At 34.2% G+C, this 25,455-nt stretch overlaps 2 protein-coding genes and 1 long non-coding RNA gene across 4 annotated transcripts; 1 reads left to right on the top strand and 2 right to left on the bottom strand.

Moving 5' to 3' along the window:
* Positions 1-12,916: 12,916 nt before the first annotated feature.
* Positions 12,917-13,749, bottom strand: LOC150034554 (uncharacterized). Its single transcript, XM_090316779.1, has 2 exons — positions 13,575-13,749; positions 12,917-13,509 (listed from the first exon to the last, which is right to left on the bottom strand). The coding sequence occupies exons 1-2, from the start codon at positions 13,747-13,749 to the stop codon at positions 12,917-12,919; spliced, it is 768 nt and encodes a 255-aa protein (XP_090172905.1).
* A 2,464-nt stretch (positions 13,750-16,213) lies between these two features.
* Positions 16,214-20,048, top strand: LOC120082825 (uncharacterized). Of its 2 annotated transcripts, XM_039038156.2 has the most exons (3): positions 16,265-16,484; positions 16,587-16,680; positions 17,874-20,048. In XM_039038156.2, exon 3 carries the CDS (start codon positions 17,901-17,903, stop codon positions 19,875-19,877), a length of 1,977 nt encoding a protein of 658 aa, XP_038894084.1. In that variant the 5' UTR covers positions 16,265-16,484; positions 16,587-16,680; positions 17,874-17,900; the 3' UTR covers positions 19,878-20,048. The 2 variants fall into 2 exon arrangements, with proteins under 2 accessions (XP_038894083.1, XP_038894084.1); XM_039038155.2 differs by lacking the exon at positions 16,587-16,680 and having other exon boundaries at positions 16,214-16,484.
* Positions 20,049-24,396: 4,348 nt separating this feature from the next.
* On the bottom strand, positions 24,397-25,155 carry LOC150034553 (uncharacterized). The gene is made up of 2 exons (XR_016531426.1): positions 24,758-25,155; positions 24,397-24,643 (listed from the first exon to the last, which is right to left on the bottom strand). It is a non-coding gene; the product is annotated as an uncharacterized LOC150034553 (long non-coding RNA).
* Positions 25,156-25,455: the final 300 nt, after the last annotated feature.

Below are 25,455 nucleotides of genomic sequence, written 5' to 3'. Positions count from 1 at the left end.
ATTAGGCATCAATTCATTTCATTCAAACAATACAATGGTCCCTTCTTTTCAGTATTGTTAATCAATTCTTTTCTTTGCATTTTTGACATGAATAATTGTAGGTGTAAAATGAACTTGTCGAAATTCAATGATTTCTGAATGGTTCAAACTAGTGACACTTTGAAGAGTCCAAATGTTTGAGGTCCTAATATCAAGTGGTAGGAAAGATGTTTTTGTATAAGGATAAACGTAGCACTGGAAAACAATGAGAATTGGAATTATGATGCTTATTATGATAAGCAGCCTTTGAATCTTGATACCATGAAACAAGTTTGTACAAAGATGAACAGCAACCATAGAAGACAAGAAACCTTGGAAATTAACCAACCTCTATAAAATAATCCAATAACTTGAAGAAGTTGGGGAACACATTGGACTATCAATTATAAAAATCACATCAGCTTCAAGCAATCATATATCATCATTTAGGAGTTTGCAACAATTGGTTACAAATGCATATAACAAAACCTCAATTATCTAACAACAGTCAATTAGCTGACTAAGAAGAGAAGGAAATCTTTGTCCGATTGTAACAGTTCCAAGCTTTCAATTTGGTTCTAGGAAACCGAAGAACTATTTGGGAAAAAACATATATCTTAATTTAATTCAACTTCTGTTGGAAACAACAGGACCCTCAGAATGACGAGCAGTAAACCGTCAAGGCACGATGGTCAAGCAAAGAGCAAAACCTGCAAAACAGAAATTCATTATAGGTTGAGTTGTGGAGCTTGCTCTCTTTAAAATGTTTCGCGGCTCTGCTCAAGTGTGCAGGCAGATCTGAAAATTGCCACGTTGTCCCTAAGATAAACAGCTAAAAGAAACCCAATCGAAAATGCTCCGTTACCGACCGGAACACACAATCTTTCTAAACCCACTACTCGAAAAACTAAAATGGAAGAGGAGAAGAAAAATGAAATGAGAAGTGAAGAATAAATTGTGATTTTCGAACTGCTAAAAGCCACGCCTTTTTAGGTCTTCAGCGTCGAACCGTAGGGAGTGAAAAAGGCTCTCCGCCTCAGAACGTGCGCAGTCGAAACGGAGGAGGGGACGAAGCGCGAACTTCGCCAAATGGAGCAGACCTTTTCCTCCTTTTTTTCCCCGTTAAAAAAATAAAAAGTAAAATAATAAAAAATAATATTTTTATTAAAATTAATAATCACACACATGTGCACCTCGCTCGACCGGACGGACGGCGACGACACGTGTGTGGGACGTCCACCGAACCCACATTGGTCTATCTCCTCACTCCCTCCAAACATGGGTACCCCCTTGGGATTGTTGTAGTAACGGTTCTGAACTTTTATGATTGCTGCAGTACTACCACAATGGATCAATATGACTGGTACCGGATTTTTCCATAAAGGAATCTCTGATAGCAGACTTCTAAGCCATCTTACTTCTTCACTAGCTGTCGCTAGTGCTATCATTTCTGACTCCATCGTAGATTGGGCTAAAGTAGTCTGTTTCTTGGACTTCCAAGAGACAGCTCCGCCAACTATATTAAAGATATATCCACTTGTAGCCTTTGAATCATTTGAAAGAGAGTTCCAATCAGCATCGTTGAACCCTTTCAGGACAGTGGGAAACTTTTGATAATGTAATCCTAGGTTTTGGGTTTTCTTCAAGTATCTCATTACTCTTAGCATTCCAATGCTCTTTACTAGGTCTGCTTGTAAACCTGCAAAATAATCCTACAGCATAAGCTATGTCAAGCCTAGTGCAGTCAACAACGCATCTAAGACTGTCTATGATGCTCGCATAGCCAGATTGATTAACACTGTTACTAGTGTTCTTGAACAACTTGACACTAGAGTCATAAGAAGTATAGGCTGGTTTACACTCAAAGTAATTATATTTCTTTAGAATCTTTTCTATATAGTGAGATTGATCCAAAGAAATTTTCTTTTCAGACCTATTAACTTTTATGCCTAAGATTACATTAGCTTCTCCTAGGTCTTTCATGTCGAAGTTCGCACTCAATATTGATTTTACATCATTTATGATGTGCAAGTTCGACCCAAAGATCAATAAATCACATATAGACACAAGATAGTGCAGAGGTTATTATCAAACTTATAGTAGATGCATTTGTCACTTTCACCTTGAAACCTTTAGAAAGGATTAGGTTGTCAAATTTTTCATGCCATTGCTTAGGGGCTTGTTTTAGTCCTTAGAGAGATTTGTCTAATTTACACACCTTATTTTCTTGACCATGGACAACAAAACCCTCAGGTTGTTCCATGTAAATCTCTTCTTTAAGTTCACCATTTAGGAAATCGATTTTTACATCCATCTGATGTACTACGAGGTTATAAAGGGCAGTGAGAGAGAACAAGACATGGATAGAGGTAATTCTAGTGACAGGGGAGAAGTGTCAAAGAAATCTATGTTTTCTCTTTGTCTAAAGCCCTTTGCTACTAACCTGGCTTTAAATTTGTCGATAGTCCTTTTAGGTCTAAGTTTCCTTCTTAAGATCTATTTACACTTTATTGCGTTACATCCTGGGGGTAGATCTACTAAGTGCCAAGTCCTATTTGACTTAAGCGAGTCTATCTCATCATTTATGGCTTCTTGCCATAGGTTGACATCTACTGAGGATAGGGCAACTCTCAGATCTTTAGGGTATTCTTTTACATTGTAGGTCAGGAAGTCATTTTTGAAATCTTTGGCAGTTCTAGCTCTTTTGCTTCTTCAAGGTTCTAGGTCAGTTTCCTCTCTAGGGTTAGGATTTCTAACTAGGGTTATACCACTTCATCCAGAGCCCCCACTATTCCTTGATTTAAAAGGAAATCTATCTTCAAAGAAGTCAGCATCATTTGACTCAATGATCACTTGGTTCCCTAAATCATAGAACCTGTAGGCTTTACTATTTAAGGCATAACCTACAAAGACACACTCGTAAGCTCTACTAGCCAACTTTCTCCTTTTTGGGTCTGGAATCCTTACAAAGGCTAGACAACCCCAAGTTCTAAAGTAGGACAAGTTTGGTTTCTTATTTTGAGAATTTCGTAAGGTGAAGTTTTGATTTTAGATTTTGGGATTCTATTTAGGACATAACACATGGTAAGGATGATTTCACCCCACCAATAAAGCGCGGCTTCTGAACTAAGTAAAATAGCAACTACTAGCAAAGCTAAAGTTCCATTTTTCCTTTCGGCTTTTCCGTTCATTTTAGGCGAATAAGGTGCGGTCTTTTCGTGTATTATTCCATGTGAGTTAAAGAACTCATTAAAACTATCCGAGTCATACTCGATTCCCCTATCACTACGAAGTCTTTTAACTTTTCTATTAATCTGATTCTCTATTTCAGAAACAAAAAGTTTGAAGGCATTAAAAACATTACTTTTGTTTTTCAACAAGTATACAAAAGTAAAATAAGAGCAGTCGTCAATGAAAGTAATGAAAGATCTTTTACTGTTCCTAGTCAAGATGCCATCAAATTCACAAAACATCAGAATGAATCAAATCTAGAGGCTCAGAATTCCTAAGTACAGGTTTATGCGGAGTTTTAGTAATTTTAGTCTGACTATAATACTCGCATTTATCAAAATCATTCATGGATAATCTAGGTATCATTTCCAGCCTAATCATGTTACTAATTAAATTCTTATTCACATGACAGAGTCTAGCATGCCAAATATTCATAGAACACAGCATATACACACAAGATTTCATTTTATTAAGGTTGAAATTTAAGTTGAACATTCTCTCAATTGTATACCCTTTCCCTACAAATACATTATTTTTGATAAGGGTATATAAGTCTACTCCTATAGTTTGAGTAAACCCGACTTTGTTGAGGAGATAGTCCGAAACCCAATTCTTTCTTATCTCTAGAGTGTGCAGAACGTCCTTCAACATGAGGGTCTTCCCAGAGGTAAACTTCAGTTCCACCTTGCCAGTTCCAGCAACTTTCATAGAGTGGTGATCTCCCAACATAATATTCTTATCCTTACTTTCAGTATAAGTTTTAAATAGACTAAGATCGTGACAGACATGGCAGTAGCGCCAGTGTCTATCCACCACCAATCACATTTACTTCTGTGATCCTGGCGACTAACGGTTTTTCTGTCAGGTTCGCCTGACCAGCAAGACGACGCTTGTTCCTACAATTCTTAGTTATTTGCCCAAGTTTATTATAATTAAAGCAGAGAAAAGGTACCGTTTCTCCTAAAGGGGCTTCCGTTTTTTCTGTTAGTTATGGTTGCTGGAGCCACGGTTCTGACCTTTCCTCTTTATCTCCTTAGATTTTTGGTCAGGTTTTACCATGGCAGAAGCGAGTTTCCCAGGTACTGCGTTCACCTCCTCCCTCTGGTTTTGCTTTCGAGCTTCCTTCTCAATCCTTAGCCGAGTTATAAGAATTTCCCAGGAGAACTCCTTGGTCTTATGCCTCACAATGTTCTTAAAGTCCTTCCACAAAGGGGGCAGTTTATCAATAATAACAGAAACTTGGAATTGTTCGTCTAGAGGCATACCTTCAGTAATTATCTTGTGGGCTATCTTCTGGAGTTCATAGGATTGGGCTTCCACGGATTTTTCATCTGTCATCTGGAACTTAAGATAACGGCTAACAGGAAATTTATTCGACACGGCCTCCTCGGTGTCATACTTCTTTTGCAGGGCATCGGACCTCCTTCGTTGTCTTCATTGTATTGTAGTAGTCATACAGATCATCAGTTAAACCATTTAAAATAAAATTCTTACAAAGAAAGTCTTTCTCCTCCCAGTCAGCAGCTTCTTTTATCTGTTGTTTAGTTGGTTCTTCTAAAGGGACGATCGACTTAGCTCTAGTACAAGTTTCGGCAACTTTCTTGACGGTAAGAAAGAACAACATCTTTTGCTTCCACCGCTTGAAGTTCACTCCTTCGAACCGGAATGGACGGTTGAGTTCAGATATCATAACTTCATTGTTGGTATTGAGGGCCATTGATGATATGGTGTAAACGTCTTACAACTGTTGAAAATGGCAGAACCCTCAGAACGACGAGCAGTAAACCGTCAAGGCACGACGATCAAGCAAAGAGCAAAACTTGCAAAATAGAAATTTGTTATAGACTGAATCGCAGAGCCCGGTCTTTAAGACGTTTCACGGCTCTGCCCAAGTGTGCAAGCAGGTCTGAAAATTGCCACATCGTCCCAGGATAAAACAGTCAAAAGAAACCCGACCAAAAATGCACCGTTACCGACCGGAACACACACCCTTTCTAAACCCACTGCTCAGAAAACTAAAATGGAAGAGGAGAGGAAAAATGAAATGAGAAGTGAAGAATGAATTTTTATTTTTGAACTGCTGAAGGCCATGCCTTTTATAGGCCTTCAGCGTTGAACCTTAGGGAGCAAAAAAGGCTCTCCGCCTCAGAACGTGCGTGGACGAAACAGAGGAGTGGATGAAGCGCAAACTTTGTCAAACAGAGCAGACCTTGTCCTCCTTTTTTTCCCCGTTAAAAAAAATAAAAAGTAAAATAATAAAAGATAATATTTTTATTAAAATTAATAATCACACACATGCGTACCTCGCATGACTGAACGGACGGCGGCGATGCGCGTGTGGGACGTCCACCGAACCCAAATTGGTCTATCTCTTCACTCCCTCCGAAACATGAGTACTCCTTGGGGCCCAAACCCAAAACTCAAGATTTGAGTACATAACGGAGACTTCTAACACCAAATTTTCCAATGTGGGATTCTCCAACCAAAAGGTTGGTTCCCTCTTCTTTTTAAAGTTAAATTTTCACCTAACAACTTCCAGCTAATGGCATCGAAGAATCACTGAGAATCTTAAAAACGAATTTAAATGCATGTAGGAAACGAACAACTGTCATTTAGCTAACTAAGAAGATAAGGTTCCCTGATTATAGTAGTTTCAAGCTTCCAAGTTGGTTCTAGGAAATCAAAGAACTATTTGGAAAAAAAACTTATATCTTAACTTAATTTAACTTCCAGCTAATGCAATCGAAAAATCATTAAGAATCTTAAGAACAAATTTAAATGTATGCAGGAAATGAGAAAAATGAATTTTTTAGTTAGAAATTTAAAAATATAAAAATCGCACCTCATTCTTCTTTGCAACTTGAAATAAGAACAATGACCATAAGCAAGAAAATCATAGGAGGAAGAAATCGAAGGAGAATGAAGAAGAAAACAGAGAATGAAGATAAAATTGAAGAAGATTTCGTTGAAGAAGAAAGAACCTGTTGCGGTAACCCTAATGTTTTGTGAAGGCGAAGAAGTTAAGCGCGAAAAGGTTTTCAATCATGGGGTATTTTGGATTTTTATTATTTAATCCATTAATGACATCGGGTTGGGATTATGTATTTTTCCATTTCTGAGAAATCCACAATTGAGACTATGAGTCTTATTTTAATAATCTTTTGGCTGCAATTGGCCTTAAAAAAAATTAAGTCAATCGTTTATAATATTTATAAAAATACCAAAATAGTACTTTTGGTTAAAATTTTCCACTAATCTTGTACACTTGTATTAGAAAAAGGTCAACAATATATAGAGAGGGACACACACATATATTAACTCTCCCAATAACAAATTTGGCATATGCTATAAGGAAAATTGGTCATGATAACAGTTTTTGAAGTTTGATTTTAGAAATGTCTAAAATGGATTTTTTTTTTTTTTTTTTTTTTTTGTTTTCAGATGTAGATTGTATTCATAGTATTAAATTTTCATCAACATATCGATGTTATTCATCGATATTTCTACGTTGTCATGGGTTTCACATCGACGTGAGAAGTGAATCGATATTTTCATTATATTGTTAAAAAAATCCACAAAACACAAAAAAATAAGCATCAAAATGGCACTAATATAAATATAATATAAATAATAGACTTGTTAACTTGTTTGAAAATTATAAAATGTTTATTTACTAATTTAAATTTATTTTTTGAACTTTTTTTTATACTTTTTCCATAAATATCCATCGAAATCGATATTTTCATAAATTTAAGATGAATACTTTTTCCAGAAATATCCATCGAAATCGACATTTTATTGATATTTTCATCGAAATTTTCATAAATTTAAGATATCAATATTTTCATTGACACCGACATTTTAAACCTTTATTGTACTATAAAAAAATGCTCTCTTGTTGTAGGCTTTCATATGACGGATATTTTTCCTAAAATTTTGTGCTTGTTTTGCTCTATTTTGACAAAAAGGGGCTGTTTGAGGCGCTGAGTTGAGATAGGACGTCTGTAGTTATATGTATATGGAGTTCATATATCTGTGGAGTTCATATGTCTGTGTGGGATGCAGAGTTATTTGGTTTGACTTCATATGTCTGCATTTAGGGTGCAGAGTTGAGTTCATATGTCTGGGTATCTAATGCAGTTTTTTGAACTCTAAATAATATGTTTTTATGATTACTATTTTTGTTTTGAAACTTTTTTATTCAATAATTCTACCCATCTTTGTTTGCATAAAATATGGATGATAATTTTTTTATTTTAATTTTTAAAACTTTTGTTTCTTTCTTTCTTTTTTGGGCAATGAACAACAATTAACCCATTATATTTCTTGTAGAAAATACAGTTAAATAAAATGAGAAACTAAAGTGAAATCAAAATTTTTTATTCTAGCTAAGTTTTCTCCATGAATTTCATTATCATCATCTTCTTTTTCTTTTTCTTCCTATTGTTGTTCTATATTTTTACCATGTCATGAAAATTTGTAATTAAATCTCCCCCATCATTGTAACAACTAATGGAATGTCACTACATTTCTTCAACAGTTTCACCTTTATTTCTTCTAAATTTGAAGGATCATTAGAGAACAAATCTCTATTTCTTGCTAGAAAATATTCCAGAAAAAAAATTTTCATTTTATGGTTTTTTTGTTATATGTTACATACTTTTCAACTACGTACATATTTTTCGTCTAAATACTTTTTAACAGTCATCAGTCTTATGATAATCGGAAGTAGTTGTCGAAGTTGATTATCGAAGATGATTTTTGCTAGAGTTTGTAGTCGGAAGTGGTTGTCGGAGTCTGAGGTTGGTCAAATGAAGGTGTATTGGAGTTGGTTGTCGTAATTAGAGGTGGTTTTCGAATACCGGAGTTGGTCGGACGAAAGTGGTCGTCGAAGTTATCATCCAAGATGATTTTTGCTGGAGATTGTAGTCGGATGTGACTGTTGGAGCCCAAAGTTGGTCGCATGAAGGTGGTATTAGAGTTGGTTGTTGGAATTTTTCATCGAAGGTGGTTGACGAAGCCTCGAGTTGGTATTCGGAGTTGCTCGCTCAAAGGTGATCATTGAAGGTGATTTTCATTGAAATTTGTAGTCGGAGGTGGTTTTCGGAGCCTACGAAGGTAGTTGTCGGAGTTGGTTATCGGAGTTTGTTGTCGGAGCCAATTGGTCATAAGAATTGGCAGCGCGAAGGTGGTCGTTGGAGTTGGGTCACCAGAGGAGGTTGTCGAGGTCCGGATTTCATCGCTGGAGTTGTCATCGGAGGTTGTTGCCGGAGCCTGGAGTTTGTCACTGGAGTTTCAAGGAACTCTCATCAAAGAGTACCTCCGAGCGTAAGCAAGATCGTTCCAAACTCATTGTGACAGAATTACTGCATTCACAATCAAACAGATAGATATACATTTAACAACAAATTACAGGCATGTTTTGAACTTTAAACAACAAAGAGAGAAGATACATACTAGTTGAAGAACCCTTCTTTTCTGAAATCTCGCTCTCAAACAGGAAGCCAATCTCGCTCTCGCTAAGATCGTCCAAACCAGTCATCCACCAAATCGTCTACCCACGAACTCGGCAGCGAGGAAGACACCAGCACTTGGAACCTTTGGTATTCTCAGAGTGAGAATCCAAGAGGTGTGGACTCTGTTGGATTTGGTAAAGGGAAGGAGGAATAAAAAATCGTATACACGACCAAGCAAATGGTAGATATCAGGTGTCTATTGTATAGACGATGCTTGATCGTTTAGGTAAAGGTACATGATCGTGTGTAAAAGAAAGGAGATCGTATAGACGATCGTTTAGTAAACGCTCGAGCGTGCGATCGCATAGGAAAAAGCTAGACGATTATTTAGTAAAACTTATACGATCGTTTAGTAAACCATGCACGTGTATACGATCGTTTAGAAACTTTGAGCTATCTTATATGCTCTCGGTTTGCTATGCGATAGGCAATATACATTATTCGGTGAGCGAATGTCTAATCATTTGAAAAATGAAACCATTTTCATTTTATCCTTCAGTTACGAAAATTGAATGCAACCTCCCACTATCTCATTCGGTTACGGAGAAAAAGCCGGGCAACAATTATCTCATAATCATTTAATTAAAAATAAATATAATCATATTGTATTTATTAATCTATGGTTTAATATCATATCATACACAATACATTAATCATAGTCCTTTTCTCCTCCACTAGATTTAAATCACATTCATATCATTTTCCTCTAATTAATATATCTCATACATAATGTAAATTACATCATATATAATTAACCAGTTCAATCATATCATATATAATTGAACTCCCTCTTATCAATTTGAACACTTCAAACTGACCCAAAAATTGATTCTCAACTTGAATCCCCCATTTTTTCATTTTAAAATCCAATTTTCACCAACAATCCCTCACTTGAAAATTTAAATACATAAGAAACACATTTTTCATCGAGTAGTTTCAGTCTATATAAACATTGTGCATAAGCAAAGATGTCTTACAACTTGAACCTTTACGTAGTGTAGATGATTCAGAATATACTAGAGTAACCCTTGGTTTTGAACTCTATCTCTAACAATATCTCACACACAGTATCATTAGGGTGTAGTTTTAAAAGCCCATGCTTTAAGGCCTAGCATGTATATTCCGGTTAAGTGAACACTCTAAAGAGTTTGCTTAAAAACTTCATAGGAAGCGGCCCCCACTTCCACATTCACATAGATGAGTCTATCAAGAGTACTCCTTTAGCTAGGTACCCCATTTGACATCAAGTAAGTATCTCATTAAGAACTAAGTTTAATCTTTCTTACGCTTCAGGATATCATGCTCAGACTCTGAATATAGGAAGGAGACTTTGTGTTAGTTTCAACATGATTCATTTTGTGTCACTTGTAATTAGTTAATACTCGTTGAACCTGTTTCTTGGGATCTTCAGTCTACAGGTTGGGTTTTCTTCATAGTGATTCATCTCTCTATAGGCACGAGTTCCATTCTTTCAAAGTTTTGAAAACCTTCTCTCTGATCAGTATTTTTGTTAAAGGATTTGCCAAAATTTCATCAGTCCGTATATGATCTATTCTAACTATAGCAGTAGTGAGAAACTCTCTAATGGTACTGTGCTTACGATGTATTTGTCGTCTCTTTCTGTTGAAAGAACGATTTTGAACTTTTGCAATTGCTGTAGTACCAGTCGTAATGGATTAATACGATTGGTACCGACTTTTCCATAGAGGAATCTCTGATAGTAGACTTCTACGCCAGTCTGCTTCTTCACTAGTTGTTGCTAGTGCTATCATTTCTGACTCCATCGTAGATTGAGATAAAATAGTTTATTTTTTGGACGTCCAAGAGATAGGTCTGCCTACTATATTGAAAATATAGCCACGTGTAGCCTTTGAATCATCCAAGAGGGATTTCTAGTCAGCATTGCTAAATCCTTCCAGGACAGCGAAAAACTTCTAATAAAGTAATCCTAGGTTATGGGTTTTCTTCAAGTACTTCATAACCCTTTCTATAGCATTCCATACTATGTCTGCTTGTAAACCTATAAAGTAATACTACAACATAAGCTATATCAGGCCTAGTGTAGTCAACAACATATCTAAAACTACCTATGATGCTTGCATACTTAGATTGATTAACACTGTCACCAGTATTCTTAAACAATTTAACACTAGGGTCATAAGGAGTACATGTTGGTTTACATTCAAAGTAATTATATTTCTTTAGAATCTTTTCTACATAGTGAGATTGATCCAAAGAAATCCCTTTTCAGACCTAGTCACTTTTATGCCTAAGATTACACTTACTTCTTCTAAGTCTTTCATGTCGAAGTTTGCACTCAATGTAGATTTCACATCACTTATGACATGCAAGTTCAACCAAAAAGTTAACAAATCATCTACATACAGATATAGAATGGTGAAAAGATTATTTTCAACCTTATAGTAGATGAATTTGTCACTTTCATTGACCTTGGAACCTTTAGAAAGGATTAGGTTACCAAACTTTTCATGCCATTGCGTAGGAGCTTGTTTCAGACCATAGAGAGATTTATCTAGTTTCAAAACTTACTTTCTTGATCATAGACTACAAAACCACTAGGTCGTTCCATAAATCTCTTCTTCAAAGAAGTCTTTACATCTATCTGATGTACTAAGAAATTATAAAGGGCAGTGAGAGAGAAAAAAACACGGATTGAGGTAATTCTAGTGACAGGGGAGAAGGTTTCAAAGAAGTCTATGTTTTCTCTTTGTGTAAATCCCTTTGCCACTAACCTGGCTTTAAACTTGTCAATTGTTCCGTCGGATTTAAGTTTCTTCCTTAAGATCCATTTACACTCTATTGCTTTGCAATCTGGAGGTAGGTCTACTAAGTGCCAAGTTCTATTTGACTCAAGAGAGTCCATTTCATCATTTATCACTGGGCATCTATAGAGGACAAGGCAGTTTTTAGGTCATTAGGATATTCTTCTACATTATAGGTCTGGAAGTTATCCCCAAAATCCTTGGCAGTTCTAGTTCTTTTACTTCTTCTAGGTTCTGGGTTGGCTTCCTTTGTAGAGGTAGGATTTCTAACTAGGGTTAGACTATTGGATCCTGAGCCTCCACTATTTCTCGATTTAAAAGGAAATTTATCAGCAAAGAAGTCGGCATCATTTGACTCAATGATCACTTGGTTTACTAAATCATAGAAACTATAGGCTTTACTATTTATGGCATAACCTATAAAGACGCATTCATAGGCTCTACTAGTTAGCTTTCTTCTTTTAGGGTCTGGAATCCTTACAAAGGCTAGACAACCCAATGTTCTAAAATATGACAGGTTTTGTTTTTTTATTCTTAAGGACTTCATAAGGTGAAGTTTTATTTTTAGACTTTGGTATTTTATTAAGGACATAACACACGTTAAGGATGATTTTACCCCACCAATAAGATGCGACTCCTGAACTAAGTAAAATAGCAACTATTAGCTCAGCTAAAGTTCTGTTTTTCCTTTCTACTTTTCTATTAATTACAGGAGAGTAAGGTATAGTATTTTTGTGTATTATTCCATGAGAGTTAAAGAACTCATTAAAGATGTCTGAGTCATACTCAGTTCTCCTATCACTGCGAAGTCTTTTAATCTTTCTATTAAACTGATTTTCTATCTTAGCTACAAACAATTTGATGGCATCAAAAGTATCATTTTTGTTTTTCAACAAATATAGAAAAGTAAAATCAGAATAATCATCAATAAAAGTAATAAAATATCTTATACTGTTCCTAGTCAAGATGCCATCAGATTCACATAAATTAGAATGAATTAAATCTAAAAGTTTAGAAATCCTACTTACAAATTTATGCAGAGTTTTAGTAATTTTAGCCTGACTATAATACTCGCATTTATCAAATTCATTCACGAATAACTTAGGAAGCATTTCCAGCCTAATCATGTTACTAATTAATTTCTTATTAACATGACAGAGTCAAGCATGCTAAACATTCATAGAACACATCATATACACAAAAGATTTCATTTTATTAATGTCTAAATTTAATCTGAACATTCCATAAGTTGCATACCCCTTTCCTACGAATACATTAATTTTGGTAAGGGTATATAAATTTGCCCCAAATGGTTTGAGTAAATCCGGCCTTGTTGAGAAGATAGCCCGAGACCAAATTCTTTCTTATCTATGAAGTGTGCAGAACATCCTTCAATGTGAGGGTCTTCTTAGAGGTAAACTTCAGCTCTACCTTGCCGGTTCCAGCAACTGTCGTAGAGTGGTGATTCTCCAACAGAATATTCTTATCCTTAGTTTCAATAAAAGTTTTAAAAAGACTTAGGTCGTGACAGACATGGCGTGTGGCACCAGTGTCTATCCACCACCCCTCAGAATTATCAATCACATTTACTTCTGTGATCATGAAAACTAACAGTTCCTCTGTCAGGTTCGCCTGACCAGCAGGACAATGCATGTTCCTACAGTTTCTAGCCATGTGTCCAAGTTTATTATGGTTAAAGCAAAGGAATTGTACCGTTTCTCCCGAGGGGGGATTTTGTTTTTTCTGTTGGTTCTGGTTACTGGAACCACGATTCTGACCTTTCCTTTTTGTCCCCTTGGACTTTTGGTCAAACTTTATCACGACAGAGGCGAATCTCCTAGGTACGATGTTTACCTTCTTTTTCTGATCCTGCTTCTGGGCTTCCTCCTCAATCCTTAGCCGAGTGATAAGACTCTCTAAGGAAAATTCCATGGTTTTATGTCTCAAGGTGTTCTTGAAATCTTTCCACAAAAGGGGCAGTTTGTCAATAATAACAACAACTTAGAATTGTTTTTTAGAGACATACCTTCAATTATTATTTCATGGGCTATCTTCTGCAATTCATGTGACTGGGTCTCCAAAGATTTGTCATCCATCATCTGAAACTTGAGGTAATGACTGACAACATATTTTTTTGACCTGACCTCCTTGGTGTCGTATTTCTTTTGCAGTTCGTCCCAAACTTCCTTTGCTGTCTTCATCGTGCTATAGTGGTCATAAAGATCATCAATTAAACCATTCAATATAAAATTTTCATATAAGAAATCTTTCTCTTCCTAATCAGCAGATTTTTTTATTTGTTGTTCAGATAGATCTTCTACCGGGACAGTTGCTTATCCATGGCACAAGCATCGAAAACTTTCTTGACAGTAAAAATGAACAACAACTTCTGCTTCTACCGTTTGAAGTTCGCTCATATGGACGGTTGAGGTTGGGTGTCATAATGTCGTTGTTGCTTGTGAGGGCCATTATAAAATTGGCAGAACGAATCGTCTTAAAAATATTGGAATCGACTACCCTCCGACGGTGAAACTTGACAGCAAAAAACTGTTAGAAATCGTGGTCGTCAGATATGTGAAACCTGCAAAACAAAAAAAAAATCGTTACGGATGAGTCACGGATCTCACTCTCTTTACGGCGTTTCGTGGCTCTGCTCAGATATGCAAGAAGGTCAACATTATTGTCACGTCGTCCTCAAGATAAAACAACTCCAAAAAGGTTTTGATCGGAGATGCACTGTCACCAACCGGAAAATTCACACCGTTCAGACTAATTGCTAAAAAAAATGATTGGGAGAATATAAATTGGAAAAAAGGGTTGAGAGAGGAGATCAGAAAGTATTCTGAATGAAGAATTGGTTTGAGAGGCTGAAGGCTTGAGCCTTTTATAAGTGTAGAAAGCCAATAGTATCAGTAGCAAACAGCGCTCAGCCACAGAACATGTAGAGCCGCAAAATATGTGGAGCCACTGAACGTGTGCACTGAACATGCGTGCTGAAGACTTGACACTCATTGCAACACGTGGAGCGTTGAAAAATAATAATAAAATAAAAAAAATTAATAATAATAATTTTTTTAAGAAATTAATCACACACGCAAGGTGAGTGCGTGGGATTCCCACCATATCCATATTGGTCTATCTCCTCACTCCCTCTAAAATATGAGTATCCCTTGGGTCTCAAACTCAAGGTCCAAAATGTGAATATGTGAAGGAGACTTCAAGTCCCAATGTGAGATTCTCAAAAACCATATTTTCTTTTTAAAATCCAATTTTCACCAACATTTCATGATAATAATAATGATAATAATAATAATAAAATTGTTAGATTTCTATTTTCTATCCATTGTCTACTAATACTTTGTATTTTCTTTAAAAAAATTCAGGTATTTGTGAATACAAGATTGTGAACAATATCGTTTAAAAATTTTTAATAGTTGATTGAAATGATTTTTAAGTATTATGTATGTTTTTATTTTCTATTTTTTAATAGCCAATGAAATTTAAGTGGTTTGGATTTTAATTTTATCTTTATAATTTGAATTATCTAGTAATTAAGATTTGATAAAGGTTATTTTTGTCCATTGATGATTTGTAATTAATAATCCTAAAGATTACTTTTTTTTTTTTTTGCAATTTTTAAGATGAAATTTCCTATTTTGTTATTTCTCTCGCCAAACCTAAATTGTTTGAAATCTCAAGTAAGAGTTTCGATGATTTTTGTTGTATCAATTTAGGGCATAGTAAGGGATATGACTTAGGATCATTGTTGGGCTCACTCAAAGCCTAAGTTGAAGACTCCATCTTAGAGTTTTCCATACATATATTTGTGTGTGTGTATATATATATATATATATACATATATATATATTCTTTGTTTCAGTTCAACGACATTTAGGATTTGGACATATTTGAATCTACGATTTTTAAGTCGAAGATATGATGTTTTAAAATTTTTTAAAAATTCTATGCCATTTTCGTCTACTTCTCCACTTATAAAGTATCTATATTAATCAAGAATAAAGAAACTTGCTAGCTATTTTAGGTGCTTGAAGAGGATGACTCGCCTTCACAAACCTTTTTTATACCAAAATAGATTAAACTTCACTTTCTTTTATTTTCTTCTAATTATCTCATCAAAAGAATCCTTTCTTTTAATAAGAAGATACAGCTCTCAATAGTTTCATTTTTAAAATTGAAACTTTTTTCCACACATAGGTGTAGTTGAATTTGATTAAGAGATTGTAATCTCAACTAAAAGTTTAAATATTGGATGTCATTTTAGAATACTTATACATGTTGAATTAAAAAGACATTATTAATAGCCCTTTGTCATATATATTAATAATATTTTATTCATTTATTTAATTTGTGAAGGAATAGATATTACGGTAGTATTAGAAATTTTCCCTTTAAAACTTTAAACTTTTTACTATAAAGTATAAATATTTTTTTGCATTTTTCTATTGGTAAGAATTTCCTAACTTTTTTAAATGGTAAGTATAAAATATATGCCTTGTTTTGTCTCATGATTACAATTATAATAATCTCTCCGTTAATCAATTAAACCCATCATCTTGATTCATGTAACTCCATTTCTCCACCAAAAGTAATAATCACAGGCATTAGCAAACCCCATTAAACCAATTTTACGAACGAACTGTTTGCGAAAATGATTGGAGGAGTTTATAAAACCAAAAAATAAGTTGAAAAGAAAATGGTGGTTTAATTTCAATGGGGAGATGCCCGATTGGTTATAACATATGCTCTAAATTGGAAGAGGGAGATTGTTTTGCTGCAACAAACGCGGCTACTTATAAGTTTTCAGCTCTCTCCATCACAACCCCAAATCTTTTGCCTCGTCTCTCTGCAGCAAGAAAATTAGAAGGACCCTTTTTTGGGTCTTCTCCTTTTCTTTGCTTTTTTTTTCTTCATTTAGGTAACTTCTCTTTTTTTCTGATTGTATTCCTTTGTTTTTGCATTATCTGAATTGGGTTCGTCTCCTTTTTGCGAGTGACTTCGATTAGTTTTTTAAATGCAGGATAGTGACCGAAAATTGAAAGTTTTCTAAACAAGTTTATTGGGTTTTCTATGGTTTGATCATAAGAATGGACATAATATCGAGTTACAAATGGGTACTTCTCTGTTCTGTTCTGTTTTGTTTGGTATATTGAGGAGAAATCAGTGGTTTGATGAGTTTTTTTCCCCCCTTCAGGTTATAGTATTCATTTTTTTCTTCCCTAAATGTGCCTTTCTGGAGTAAGAGGTATTGGCAAAATGCCATTGATTTCATTGGATATTCTAGCTATGTCTTTGTAGATGGAGAAATCGTTGAGCAAAGAGCTCCCTTTTGTGGGTTGAGAAGCAAGTTTTATATTCTCAAGAATATAATAATAATGTTGTGATCATGGTTGAATTGTTTTCTTTGGCTATCTCTTGTAGTTAAGAATGTAATATATACCACGATATGATCATGGTTGCGATCGATTGTGCTTGTTCGTTTCTGTCATTTTTTTGCTCTCCCTTGTAGTTAACTAAAGACCAATTCATATAACACTAGGAATTATATGATCATGCATGTGATTGTTTGTGTGCATCACTTTTCTTTTTTTGCTTCTTGCTATGAACAATGAAATCATATGACAATTTAGGCACGATCTGTTCAAGGTTGTGATTATTTGTTTGCCTCGTTTGGTTGCTTTCTCTTGTTGTTAAGAACAAAATCATAGAACACCCAAAGCATGACACGATCATGATCCAAGAAGCACAAACACTTTAGTTTGGTTAGCGTGTTCATTTCCAACATGTATCAAACAGTTAGAAACTTTCATAATTGTTGATGCAATAGATGTATTAAATGCTATTTGTACAAACTCAAAATAGGACCAACATTTGTTAGACATGCATGAAACACTTGTTATGTATACTGAAAAATACTATGATAAAAATAATAAAATTTAAAAGTGAAATACATCAAATTAATTTTTTAAGTATATAAATGCATAAACTCGTTGACTTTGAATTTTCTTCTTGTTAGAAATGATGTATATTTTAAAAAACGTATGTTTTAATGAACGTGTCCTTGTCGTGTATGTGTCCTAGAATTTTTTTAAAAAAAACTGCATGTCGACGTGTTAGTGTCATATTTGTGTGTTGTATAATTGTATTCGTATTCATGCTTCTTATCATGATTTTGATTGTTTGTTTGGGTTGTTTTTCACTCTCTCTGTTGTAGTTCAGAAATACAAATCGAAATGCTCAAACATCCTTCAATCTTTTATCCAGCAATGATCATATTTTCTGTCTGAGTAATTCTCATCTGTTGCAGGGTTCTGTTCAATAATCTTTTCGTTTAATGGGGGAGGAAAATAGTGATACACCACTTGCTATGGAGGAGGTTAGTAAGGATGAAGCTAGCCAAGAGGAGAGTGCTATGGAGGAAGTTAGTGACGATGAAGCTAGCCAAGAGGAGAGTGCTATGGAGGAGGTTAGTGAGGATGAAGCTAGCCAAGAGGAAAGCTTTGATATCCCTGTCATTGCAGTTGCAGAGACAAGTGAGCCTGAAGATATCATTGAGGAAAACATTGATATCATTGATATTCCAGCCATAACCACTATAGAGTTAAATGAGCCCGAAAGTCGCAGTGTAGAAGTTATAGTGGACATTAATAGTAGTACCCCAAAGATTATGCCAAAGATACTCTCTCGCTATCTCTTTCCACACACAGGCTCCTGCCATGATTTTTGCAAATATGGTACAAAACATGGTCTTGAAGGGAAGCCTGCAAGTACAGTCTTGAGAAAAGTTAAATCAGCTGGAGGTGATGGCCGTGGTTTGAGGAGGATTATAGTTTCATCGGCAAAACAAAACAAAGATGCAACCAGTCCAAAGTCCTCCCCAGAACATAATCCCATCAATGTTACTGGTCACTTGAAAGAAGATATAATTTCCCCCCCTGAGATTGTTACTCCCTCTCCAAAAAGGCTTTTACCTTCCATCAAGGAAGTGCAGGCTGCGGCGGTGCATTATAGTCGGACGAAACTTAATTTGTCTCTATCAAAGGCTTCTTCTTTTGCAGGACAAGGCAGTTCACGAACCAAAAGAAACAAAGAAATTCGAAGAGGCAATAAAAAAGATGGAGATGGAAGTTCAAGCAGTTGTACAAATAGCACAAGTAGAAGCCAAGAGATGAATATCTCCGCAGAGGAGGATATCAAAGCCTTGGTGCCAGAAGTAGTTTCTTGGACTCCAAGAAATCGTGTCAAGCGAGTTGCAATTCCAGATAAAAAAATCATTGGGAGGAGTGGCTTGAAGAGCCAAAGTCATTCTATAAAATGTAAACCTGATCCATCTAACAATGAGGATGTAGAGGAGAAGACTTTATATATGATTGAACCATCTACCAAGAATGAAACAGAAGAAATGGCTCAAAATAGTGTCCATGCCACTGAGTCGTCTCGACCACAATCTTCATCTGCAACAGACAACAGCTTGAAGCATGAAAAAGAGGTAGATGAGAACCTCAAAATGCCACCATTATCAGTTAAAAAGAATGTCGTGAGGTGTGCTAGAAATGTAACTAGTTCTAAAATTTCATCTGCATCTCCACCAGTATCCAAGGTATTCAAAGGTATAAGACCTAAGAGATTTGGAATGGTTCAAAGGTCTGAGACACGATTGGCTCCTTCATCACCATTGTCATCTAGGCCCCCATTTGAACCCGTCCATGTTGAGCATCGTGGCTCTACTTCAGGAAATGAAGTGAAAAAAAGAGAGAATTCAGAGGTGAAACACAGGCTTAAGACCAAAAGGATGACTCTAACTGATTCAGAAAATGGAGATAGCCAATCTAGAAAGTTGAAGTTTAGGAAGGGAAGGGTGGTTGAACTTCAAGCCGAAACCAATACACCAAGGAGGCTTAAATTTCGGCGTGTACATTTACTAGGTGAGACTCAGAGTCCTAAAGGTGATCCAAGAAAGAGAAACATCAAGGGTAAAGAGGCCAACCAAAATGGTAATGAAGTGAAGGAAGCTGATAATAGTTCTTTGAGACAACAAGATCAGGAATTAAAGAAAAAGAGAAGCTTTAGGAGGAAGGAAACTATTGATGGTAAATTGGTTTCTAGTAGAATTAAATCTGAGAGAGTTGTCCTTAGACATCAGGATTCAAGAGGAAAGAAAGCAATCCAAAATCTGTTTAATAATGTCATTGAAGAGACAGCAAGCAAGCTTGCCCAGACCAGGAAGAGTAAGGTGAAGGCTTTGGTTGGTGCCTTTGAAACTGTAATATCTCTTCAGGACACCAGACCTGTTGCTACAAGTGTTGCATGAAATAAGCTTGTTTTTTACATATATGATATACATTTTATGTAGATAACAATCTAAAAAAGGTAATATAAATATATAGCTTCATATGGCATGAGAATTGAGTAAAAAGCTTTGATCGAAATGCTATGACTATGTGGAGAATGGTAGAGTTATTTCAATAAAGGCTTTTTGGAAGATTGGTTTTTCTTGTGTGGTGAGGTTCTTTGTTTCTTGAGTCTCCTTTGAAGGATCTTGTTCTGCATCATTAGAGTATTTGTAATTCAAAGATTCCAGGCTTGTGTTGTTTTTTTTCCTAGCTAATGGGTTCTGATCTTATGTTGTTTCCTTTGCCTTGTATTTGTGGGCCTAGGTAAAATGTAATCAATCAATAGTAATATGAAAAATGGGCCCAATTGATTACGTTTATTGTTTATTTAATCTATGTTCTGTAGTCGTAATGAATTGTTGTGGGGGGCGTCTCCAAATCTATAATCAAAATGCGCAATTTGATTAAGAAACAAAGGGTGCACAATGTGATTTTGTTTGAAAATTATGTAGGACCCACTACATTTCTCATTACTATTACAAATACTATTACTATAACAATATGAGAATATGAATTTGTCACATTTATTGTTATCGTTGGGGTCAAACAATAGCAATAATAATAAATGTGATGGATTTGTAATTCTAAATAAACACGATCATAAACAATATAATTACGTTTACGATTTAGGCCCGTTACGATTGATCCATCAATAGAATCTCATTATATTACACCTTCATTAGGGATTGGTAAATATGGCCTAATCACATACTTGAGAGTGATAGTTGAAGTATTGATTTTAGAAAAATAGATTTAGATAGGTATAATTGATTTTGTGAAACTAATATTCTTCCTATCATATTTATGTTTGGATCCGTGCTCTTAAAAAGTGATTTTCATAAATTTAAAAGTAATTCTAGAATTACCCAATTACTAAAAACAATATTGTCTATTTGATAGATTATTTAACTAAATAACTAGGACAAATATCTATTTTATTAATTTAGTCTATTTGTTAGATTTTTATATGCATGATTGATATGTTGGGAAAAAAATGTGTACAATAAACATAGAGATAAAATTTAAAAATATCTCATTTAATGTATTTGTTTTATTATTACAAATGCTTAAACTAGATATTATTAAACAAATCTTTACACGTAGGCACAATGCTTTAGATTAAAAAAATGGTTTTACACCTAGCTGAATCATAATTATATATATATATATATATATATAAAAAAAAAAAAAAAAAAAAAAAAAAACTATATAGCCATGTTTTTGGACTCATTCACGGTCAATCACATTCAACAAAAATTACTTACCAACTAATTCGTCTAGAATCTATTTTATTTCATTTCAAATATCATTATTTTAAAAAGTAATAATTTTGGCAAAAGAAAAAGTGATTTAAGACCATTTTTCAGTTTTACAATTTTTCCTTCAATTTTAGTTGGTAAAAAAAATATTTTATTTATTTTATTTAATGAGTGGGTAATTTTACACCTAAAAAAAATTTTGTTTTGTTTCTTCAAAAATCGTAATGGGTAGGAAAAAAATATGGATATTTGTAAATCTAACCATAATTTTCTAAAATTACAAATATAACGAAAAAAAAAAGTTTTAATTTGATTTTCATTCTTTTTAGTATTTTAATTTTATCCCATTTATATATTAATGAATATATCTTATATACTTTATATTTAACTATCAATTCAACTGATATACCTTATTTTTGTTATGTCAGTTAACTAACTAAAAAAATATATCACTTATGCCATTGATTTAAATATAGATATAGTATTTAAGTTTTAAATGTCGACATTTCCTTAATATTTCTACATTTTCATGGATTGACATGAGGGTAAATTGATATTTTCGTTATATCGTAAAAACAACATACAAAAACAAAAAATAATAATCAAAATGACACTAATATAAATATAATTAAATAATAGACGTATTAACTTGTTTGGAAATCATAACACGTTTATTTAGTAATTTAAATTTATTTGTTGAATTTTTTGTTTTTATAATCTTTTAAGGAATATCCATCAAAATCGATATTTTTATCTAAATTTCCATAAAATTAAGACCCCGCTAAGGGTGGGCATGATAAACTGAAAAACAAGCCGACCTACCAAAATTGACCGAATTAAAGGCAGTCGGTCGGAGAAGAGAAGGGGCTTGGTCAGTGTACAAATTTTAGTTTTCTTTAAGAATAAAATTGACTAATTGAGGCCAATTTGCAATCCTCTGGAGGTTGGTTTGAAAATTTACTAAACTGACCATAGTCGGTTTGATGACGATTTGATAAAAAAAAACTGACTCTGATCGCTCGCTGCACACCCCTAGATATTTCCATCAGTATCGACATTTTAAATCTTGGAGATGGGAAATGAAGATTCCTGAAAATAGCTTATTTTCCGACAAACTGTTGAAAATTGTGAAACAAACCTAAGTTTTGTATGCATGTGTAGATTCTCAAGCAGAAAACCCCCTACCAAACTACTCGTTATTGGTATACAAATTGATTTTCTACTCTGTTCTTCTTATATTGGTATGCTTCTAATCTCCATCTTTGTCTTTCTCAAATGGATCGCGGTTGGGATTTAAGGTTTGACTAAATTATACAAAATACTTTTAAGCTTTTTTCTTTTTTGTATAAAAAATACCATTAAACTTTCAAAAGTTTTATAATTACTCAAACTTTCAAAATGAGTTAAAAAAAATACTCTTATCATTAATTTTGGATAGAAATAATTAGTGTTTTTTTTTTGGTAAAAAATACCCTTGAACTTTTAAAAGTTTTAAAAAATACCATTAAACTTTAAAAAGAAAGTCTAAAAATATCCTTACTAACATGAACACAAACTGTTAATACCATCTTACTTCTTTATTTTTCATATTTTTTCTCCTATCCCTTCTTCAATACCCGATTAATTGTGTGTTATAACCAATTACATTTTTTATTTGACTATTTATTGTTTTTGCATGTTTTGGGGGGAGATTTTGGTTTTGAAATTTAATGAGATTTGATGTTTTAACTTAAAATTTTGATTGCTGAGAAAATTGGTGTAAGCTAGTGTTCGCACGAGGTTTCCTGAGAAACATATTTCGTGGAGTTGAACTTGGTTAATGTTGATGTTGATGTTGATTTGATGCGATGTAGTTTGATCTCTAGTATTTGATCTTTTGATTCTCTCTCAGTTAAATGCGTATGCTTGACTAGAAGTAGAGCGCGTGATGTTCTTGAAGTCAGTCTTAGAAGAAACTTTGAATTTTTAGGAGACTTATGTAGGGATGTGGAGTCGAATTTACTCTAGGTTCTGGAATATAGAATTGCCAACCAAAAATGAAAGAGTTCTTCAATTTATAGAGTTATTTAGTGGGCTTTGTGGATTTGGGCTTGGGCTTGGTTGGTCTATGAGCCTGTCCTTTAGGCCCAATTAGTTAGACTTGACCTACTTAGGCTTTTTGGCCAAATCTGAACTTACCCAAATCATAATATCAAATTGGGACTAATTTTACTCATTTGTGATGAAAACACACGAGGCATTTGCCAATTTATGTCTTAAATTTTAATGTTGGTACACATGTTAACTTCTAATTGATTCCAAATTCAATTATTTGAAATTTCGTTATTAATTTACTAAATGACATGACAATTTGTGATTAGTCCAAAATTTTTCCTTTTAACAAATGTCCATTTTCGAGATTTATGCATATTTATGGGGGTTGAATCTTGAAAAAGATAAAGTTGGAATCAAAATACAAGTTTATTTGTTCTTGAATTTTGATCCATTTGATATGTCAGTAAATTATGAATTTAATACATAAGTTTGAACTAGAATTTGAGATAAACTTTAGAATATGACCAACTTTTAATTTGAGATTTTACCCTTAATTTTATTTGAATTGAGGATAAAGGTTGAACTTGATTTGAATTTGAGATAAAATTTGAAATATGACCAAATTTTAATTTATGACGAATTTAGATTTTATCTCCAATTTATTTGATTTGAACATAAAAATTTAGGTGGATAATTTGAATTTAAGATAAAATTTAGAATATGACTGAATTTTAATTTGAAATAAGGTTGAAATTAAAATACAAGTAACTTATTCTTGATTTTGGGCTCCATTTAATGTATCAAATTTAGAAATGGAATTTAAATTTTCCTCAATTTTGTTTTAAGAAAAAATTAAATTATGTCCCCAATCTAAATTGGAGATAAACCGAAGACTTTATTTCTAATTTATCTTGACTTGGAGATAAAAGTCTAAATTAAATGATTTGATTGTGACATACAATTAGAAATATGACCAAATTTTACCTTTCAAATTTTAATTTGAGATAATTTGGAGATTTTTGACTAAATTTTTAAGTGAAAACCAATTTGAATATGATAAAATCTCACCATATCTTTGCAAATAAGGTGAGAAAATTATGACGACTCGCCCAACAATGTTATAACGTAAAGGTCCCAAATCTAGTTTGAAGGAAAAGATTTAAATCAAGAAATCTAATTTAAATAAAACCAAGATATCTCAAATTTTAAATCCAAAATCTAAATATGAAAAGATTTTGAGATATGATAAAATTTCAAATCCAGTTGACATTTGGATTGAGATCTTTCTCAATTTAAGTTTGTGGCTTATTCCTCGTTGTGCTGCTGCATTTTGTTCTTTTCTTTTCGTCGTCGCCTGGACACGTGGTAGTCGGCATCCCCAGCTTCAGCTTCTTGATAACAACAGAATGTCAATTTACAGTCCAATTCTTACAAAAAAATTCTTGAATACTACAAATTCATTGAACTCGAAGTTTAAAAAACAAAAGTGGAAATCAGAGGTTTACGTCCATGATGCTCTTGACCTTAGGCGCGTAAAGAGATTAAATAAGGGCATGAAAGATGTTGAACTTGTTTCACACGAGGAATAAGCCACAAACGAAAGAAGCTGGAACCCGAGACCACAAACGGCTGTGGCGGCGGTGAAAGGAGGCGCGAATCGAGCTTCCACGATGGTTGCGGCGTGGCGGCGACGGTATGCGCAACACCCCACGACTGTCGGCGGCGAAGGAGTCGGGCGGCTGGACGACCACGGGGGCGACGACGACGTTGGGCGAAACACCTCGGACGGTCGACGACTAGAGGACCACGGGAGTAGTGTGGCGTGGTGGCGACAGCTGAGAGAGTGAAACTGTGAAAGAGTAGAGAGTGAGAAAAAGGGGGGCGCGTTCAAACTAGGGTTTCTTTTTTTTCAACGCTTTCTTTATTCTTTTTTTCCCTCTTTTTATCCTTTTTTTTCTTTTTTTAAAAAATAAATTAATTTCAACCCCTTTTTTTCCTTTTGTTTTTTAAATTAATCTGATTCCAAAATTTCTTCTTTTATTATTCAGAACCAATTTCTTAAAAACCATTATTTTTATTTCAAATTTGATTTCCTTTTTTACACTGTTTAAGCTATCATGACTGTTGGGGTATTCTTCTTTTTATGCCGACTTCCGTATATATCTGCAAAATGTGGGTTTTTTTTTTTCAGACCAAATTCTTA

Source organism: Benincasa hispida, chromosome 8 (assembly GCF_027475165.1).
Source record: "Benincasa hispida cultivar pf3 chromosome 8, pf3_genome.v1.1, whole genome shotgun sequence".
Classification (NCBI taxonomy): Eukaryota; Viridiplantae; Streptophyta; class Magnoliopsida; order Cucurbitales; family Cucurbitaceae; genus Benincasa; species Benincasa hispida.
Note: the sequence above shows the minus strand (reverse complement) of the source record. Positions and strands in the feature narration are given on the sequence as shown.

Coding starts and splice junctions, on each gene's coding strand:
- LOC150034554 (XM_090316779.1), bottom strand. CDS start 13,749: ATGAAGACAGCAAAGGAAGTTTGGGACGAACTGCAAAAGAAATACGAC. Junction 13,510..13,574: donor CCATGAAATAATAATTGAAG/GTATGTCTCTAA, acceptor TTTTGTGGAAAG/ATTTCAAGAACACCTTGAGA.
- LOC120082825 (XM_039038155.2), top strand. CDS start 17,901: ATGGGGGAGGAAAATAGTGATACACCACTTGCTATGGAGGAGGTTAGT.